At 50.0% G+C, this 6,000-nt stretch overlaps 1 protein-coding gene across 1 annotated transcript in view; it reads right to left on the bottom strand.

Annotated features, from left to right (window-relative positions):
- Positions 1-3,308: 3,308 nt before the first annotated feature.
- Positions 3,309-6,000, bottom strand: part of LOC143995994 (papilin-like) — a 34,275-nt gene continuing 31,583 nt past the window's right edge. Inside the window, exon 19 of the mRNA XM_077490785.1 lies at positions 3,309-3,800. Within this exon, the coding sequence (XP_077346911.1) occupies positions 3,730-3,800 (71 nt within the window). The 3' untranslated portion in view covers positions 3,309-3,729. The remainder of the gene's footprint in view (positions 3,801-6,000) is intronic.

The raw sequence follows: 6,000 nt of genomic DNA, 5'->3' as shown, positions 1-6,000 counted from the left end.
TCTAGTAGACCACATTGGTTAAACCAAATCACCATTTATCTTTGGAGGAATAAAGAAAAACATACTTTTTTTGTTCTTCCCAAAGCAAGATGGCACAATCATTTTATTTAATTTAGATTTCATTGGCTAAACAACATCTTTATTATAGCTTTTAATATTTAAAGTGGCTGTCAATGTATGGGAGGGGGTCCTGTGTAATGATGGGGGTAGTATGGGGGAGAAGTCCTTTGTAATGATGGGGGTAGTATGGGAGGGGGCCCTGTGTAATGATGAGGCTATTAAAGGGGAGGGGTTCCTGTGTAATGATGGGGGTAGAATGGGGGAGGGTGTCCTGTGTAATGATCGGGGTAGTATGGGAGGGGGCCCTGTGTAATGATGAGGCTATTATAGGGGAGGGGTTCCTGTGTAATGATGGGGGTAGAATGGGGGAGGGGGTCCTCTGTAATGATGGGGGTAGTATGGAGGAGGGGGTCCTGTGTAATTATGAGGCTAGTATAGGGAAGGGGGTCGTGTGTAATGATGGGAGTAGTATGGGGGAGGGGGATCCTGTGTAATGATGGGGGTAGTATGGAGGAGGGGGTCCTGTGTAATGATGAGGGTAGTATAGGGGGGGCCCTGTGTAATTATGAGGCTAGTATAGGGAAGGGGGTCCTGCGTAATGATGGGAGTAGTATGGGGGAGGGGGTCCTGTTTAATGATGGGGTTAGAATGGGGGAGGGGGTCCTCTGTAATGATGGGGGTAGTATGGAGGAGGGGGTCCTGTGTAATTATGAGGCTAGTTTAGGGAAGGGGGTCGTGTGTAATGATGGGAGTAGTATGGGGAGGGGGATCCTGTGTAATGATGGGGGTAGTATGGAGGAGGGGGTCCTGTGTAATGATGAGGGTAGTATAGGGGGGGGCCCTGTGTAATTATGAGGCTAGCATAGGGAAGGGGGTCCTGTGTAATGATGGGAGTAGTATGGGGGAGGGGGTCCTTTTTAATGATGGGGGTAGAATGGGGGAGGGGTTACTGTGTAATGCTGGGGGTAGTATGGGGGAGGGGGTCCTGTGTAATGATGGGGATAGTATAGGGGAGGGGGTCCAGTGTAATGATGAGGCTAGTATAGGGAAGGGGGTCCTGTGTAATGATGGGAGTAATATGGGGAGAGGGTTCTGTGTAATGACGGGGGGATGGGGGGAGGGGTTACTGTGTAATAATGGGGGTATTATGGGGGAGGGGGTCCTTTATAATGATGGGGGTAGAATGGGGGAGGGGTTACTATGTAATTATGGGGGTAGTATGGGGGGTCCTGTATAATGATGGGGTGGAATGGGGGAGGGGTTACTGTGTAATGATGGGGGTAGTATGGGGGAGGGGATCCTGTTTAATGAGTGGGAGGGGTTACTGTGTAATGATGGGGATAGTATGGTGGAGAGGGTGCTTTGTAATGATGGGGTAAAATGGGGGAGGGAGTCCTGTGTAATGATGGGGGTAGTATAGGGGAGGGGGTCCTGTGTAATGATGGGGTAGTATAGGGGAGGGGGTCCTGTGTAATGATGGGTGTAGTATGGGGGAGGGGGTCCTGTGTAATGATGGGGGTAGTATGGGGGAGGAGGTGCTGTGTAATGATGGGGTAGAATGGGGGAGGGGTTACTGTGTAATGATGAGGGTAGTATGGAGGAGGGAGTCCTGTGTAATGATGGGGGTAGTATGGGGTTGGGAGTCCTGTGTAATGATGGGGGTAGTATGGGGGAGGGAGTCCTGTGTAATGATGGGGGTGGTATGGGGGAGGGGGTCCTGTGTAATGATGGGGGTAGTATGGTGGAGGAGGTGCTGTGTAATGATGGGGTAGAATGGGGGAGGGGTTACTGTGTAATGATGAGGGTAGTATGGAGGAGGGAGTCCTGTGTAATGATGGGGGTAGTATGGGGGAGGGAGTCCTGTGTAATGATGGGGGTAGTATGGGGGAGGGAGTCCTGTGTAATGATGGGGTAGTATAGGGGAGGGGGTCCTGTGTAATGATGAGTTTAGTATAGGGGAGGTGGTCCTGTGTAATGATGGGGTAGTATAGGGGAGGGGGTCCTGTGTAATGATGGGGATAGTATGGGGGAGGGGCCCTGTGTAATGATGGGGATAGTATGGGGGAGGGGCCCTGTGTAATGATGGGGATAGTATGGGGGAGGGGCCCTGTGTAATGATGGGGGTAGTATGGGGGAGGGGGTCCTGTGTAATGATGGGGGTAGAATGGGGGAGGGGGTCCTGTGTAATGATGGGGGTAGAATGGGGGAGGGGTCCTGTGTAATGATGGGAGTAGTATGGGGAGGTCCTTGGTAATGATGGGGTAGTATAGGGGAGGGGTCCTGTGTAATGATGGGTGTAGTATGGGGGAGGGTCCTGTGTAATGATGGATGTAGTATGGGGGAAGGGGTCCTGTGTAATGATGAGGGTAGTATGAGGGAGGGGGTCCTGTGTAATGATGGGGATAGTATGGGGGAGGGGCCCTGTGTAATGATGGGGATAGTATGGGGGAGGGGCCCTGTGTAATGATGGGGATAGTATGGGGGAGGGGCCCTGTGTAATGATGGGGGTAGTATGGGGGAGGGGGTCCTGTGTAATGATGGGGGTAGAATGGGGGAGGGGGTCCTGTGTAATGATGGGGGTAGAATGGGGGAGGGGTCCTGTGTAATGATGGGAGTAGTATGGGGAGGTCCTTGGTAGTGATGGGGTAGTATAGGGGAGGGGTCCTGTGTAATGATGGGTGTAGTATGGGGGAGGGTCCTGTGTAATGATGGATGTAGTATGGGGGAAGGGGTCCTGTGTAATGATGAGGGTAGTATGAGGGAGGGGGTCCTGTGTAATGGTGGGGGTAGTATAGGGGAGGGGGTCCTGTGTAATGATGGGGGTAGTATGGGGTAGGGGGTCCTGTGTAATGATGGGGGTAGTATGGGGGAGGGGGTCCTGTGTAATGATGGGGGTAGTATGGGGGAGGGGGTCCTGTGTAATGAAGAGTTTAGTATAGGGGAGGTGGTCCTGTGTAATGATGGGGTAGTATGGGGGAGGGGGTCCTGTGTAATGATGGGGATAGTATGGGGGAGGGGCCCTGTGTAATGATGGGGATAGTATGGGGGAGGGGCCCTGTGTAATGATGGGGATAGTATGGGGGAGGGGCCCTGTGTAATGATGGGGGTAGAATGGGCGAGGGGGTCCTGTGTAATGATGGGGGTAGAATGGGCGAGGGGGTCCTGTGTAATGATGGGGGTAGTATAGGGGAGGGGGTCCTGTGTAATGATGGGGGTAGAATGGGGAGGGGATCCTGTGTAGTGATGGGGGTAGTATGGGGGAAGGGGTCCTGTGTAATGATGGGGGTAGAATGGGGGAAGGGGTCCTGTGTAATGATCGGGGTAGAATGGGGGAGGGGGGTCCTGTGTAATGATGGGGGTAGTATAGGGGAGGGGGTCCTGTGTAATGTGAGAGGAAAATTGCATGGGGGGGGCTCAAGAATTTTGTTTGCCCAGGGTCAAATTAATATTAAAGACTTTATATTTAGCAGACCAAAAGGAACCAAAAATGAGAGAAGTTAATTGTTGGGGTTGAAATGCACTTTAATTTATAATGGGCAAATAAATTTGAGTTAATATGTTTATTGAATGGCTAAACCATGGATGACAAAGAGCCAGGAAAGCACAAACAAGATACAACCTCTTCCAATATTTTGGAAGGAATACAAAGCATTCCAATACATTCTCCACTTAAGAGAATATATGATGGTCGTCCCAGGATGGTATCCAATAGTAATGTCCTATCGGTGAGTGCCCCTTGTCTGTCATCAAACAAAAACATAATTGGCACAATTAATATTCAAGTCCATTCCGAATACCATGCATGATAGAAATGTAAGAAAACATGGAGAATCGGTTTAAAAAAAGCTATTAATGCCACAAAGGCTGTTATTTTTATTTTATTTTTTTCTTAAAATAATAAAGATGTTATACTTACCTGTTTTGGTGTGTGGGATTTGCTTATCTGCTCCAGGGTATTGCACAGGGCTGCCCCAAACCTCCTCTTCTGGGGATCACCCTGCTGGTGATCTTGGCTCTTCATCTTCTGTATCTGCCCCCCCCCCCCCCCCCCCCCATAGTAAGCACCTTGCTAATGCTGCTCCCTCTTTACATGATCTGATTGACAGCAGCAGAAGCCAATGGTTCCCATTGCTCTCAGCGAAGCTTGTGGGAAAAGGAAGAGGGGAGAGAAAAGCTGAAGCCTGGCACAGAGCTGGATCAATATGGGACTCGGGTAAGTATTTGGAGATATTCATTATATGTGCTGCTGCTGACGTCATCGCTGTGCATGCGCACTGAAGAAACGGGTTGCTGGTGTTGTTTATTCAGGAGTCGTGCTGTGATCGGCAGCTCCCGCGCAGGAGTGACGTCATCGTGGCTCTGGCCAATCACAGCACAGGAGCCGCAAACCCGGAAGTCACTCCGGTGGAAGATGTCCCTGTTATGCCTTTGTCTTGCAGGGTTTTTTTTTTCCCCAAGGTTTACAACCTCTTTAAGAGTTCATGTAATGAATCCCCAATTTGTTATATTATCCTATTTTAAAGAGCCATTTGCATTCATATTAAAGCGGAAGGAAACCGCAGCTGGGGAAAAAGGCAAAAGGCAAGGCAATATCATAATGTGCTAGTATACATCGCATACTAGCACATTATGAGAAACGTACCTTAGAACGAATCCCTCCAGTGGTGCGCTGCCACCGCTGAGAAGGCTTCCATCTTCCCCGCGTCTTCCTTCTGGGTTTGCGGCCCCCGGCTACATGAGCGTGTGGGGTGCGATGACGTCACTCCTGTTCATGCACGCAGGAGTCACCATTTATGGCACGGGCTCTGAGGGTCCGGCAATGCCTGCTGGACATTCAGTGCGCATGCGCGGGTAAAATCACCGGCTGCATGCACTCTGAATATCCCTTATACGGTGCAGGTTTAGGAGATATTCACAGTATCTACATCAGTGGTGGCTGGTGTGTTTTTTTTTTTGAGGGGTGGCGGCAAACAGCCCCCCCCCCTCGGGCCGCTGGTGGAGCGGCATTATCATCCCCAACACCACTCACTGTCCTTACCTTGGATGTGGTCGGTGAGAGCGTGGCAAGCTTGGGGAAAGCTGCTCCGTTGTCCTCTACCCAAACAGCTTCCTTGGTGTCACCTCCTCCTCCCGGCGCTAGGTGTTCAATAGGATCGCCAGATGTTTTGGCCAATTGGGAAACAGTAATTTCCTTGCCCCCTTCCTTTCCCGAATGAACACAGTGAGTGATCAGTACCATTCACTCCTGTGTCCACTCATCACTGAAGCATAGTAAATTGTATTTACTATGCTCCAGTTTGTGCATGAGCAGGACACCTTAGAGCGCTTCCTATTCATTCATCTGTGCAGCTGAGATTGCAAAGAAAAGGGCTGATGTCCTCACTCACTTTAGGCCGGAGGGGGGGACCCTATCAGGTAGGCTGCATTGGGGCCCTATAATTTCTAACGGGGGCCCTGACTGTAGAGTTGCCACCTTATTCCTTTAAAACCAAACATATATTAATTACAGGCATACCCCACTTTTAAGTACACAATGGGGCTTATTTACTAAAGCTGGAAAGTGCAAAATCATGTTCACTTCTGTATAGAAACCAATCAGCTTCCAGTTTTTATCACCAAAGCTTAATTGAACAAGCTGGGGATAGAAGACAGCGGAGAAGACCCAGCAGAGGCAGAAAACAGCGGACAGAGGGAGAAAAATCAGAGAGAGCTAGAAGACCCAGAGAGGGGAGAAGAACCATCAGAGGCAGAAGACATCAGCAAAGGAGGCAGGAGAGGGGAGAAGAGATCGAAGTGGCGCCAGAGCTGCCTTAAAATATTACTTTAAAAACGTGTAATGTGCTTTATTTTTGACAATTTTTTTCCGATGTAAGGATAGGGGTACAATGTAACCCATACTCATTCACATACGGTTTGGAGCTGAACTCTGGGGGTCCCCTT

The sequence above is a fragment of the Lithobates pipiens genome, unplaced genomic scaffold (assembly GCF_037356315.1).
Source record: "Lithobates pipiens isolate NorthernLeopardFrog02 unplaced genomic scaffold, aLitPip1_a1.2 Scaffold_19, whole genome shotgun sequence".
In the NCBI taxonomy this organism is placed as follows: domain Eukaryota; kingdom Metazoa; phylum Chordata; class Amphibia; order Anura; family Ranidae; genus Lithobates; species Lithobates pipiens.
Note: the sequence above shows the minus strand (reverse complement) of the source record. Positions and strands in the feature narration are given on the sequence as shown.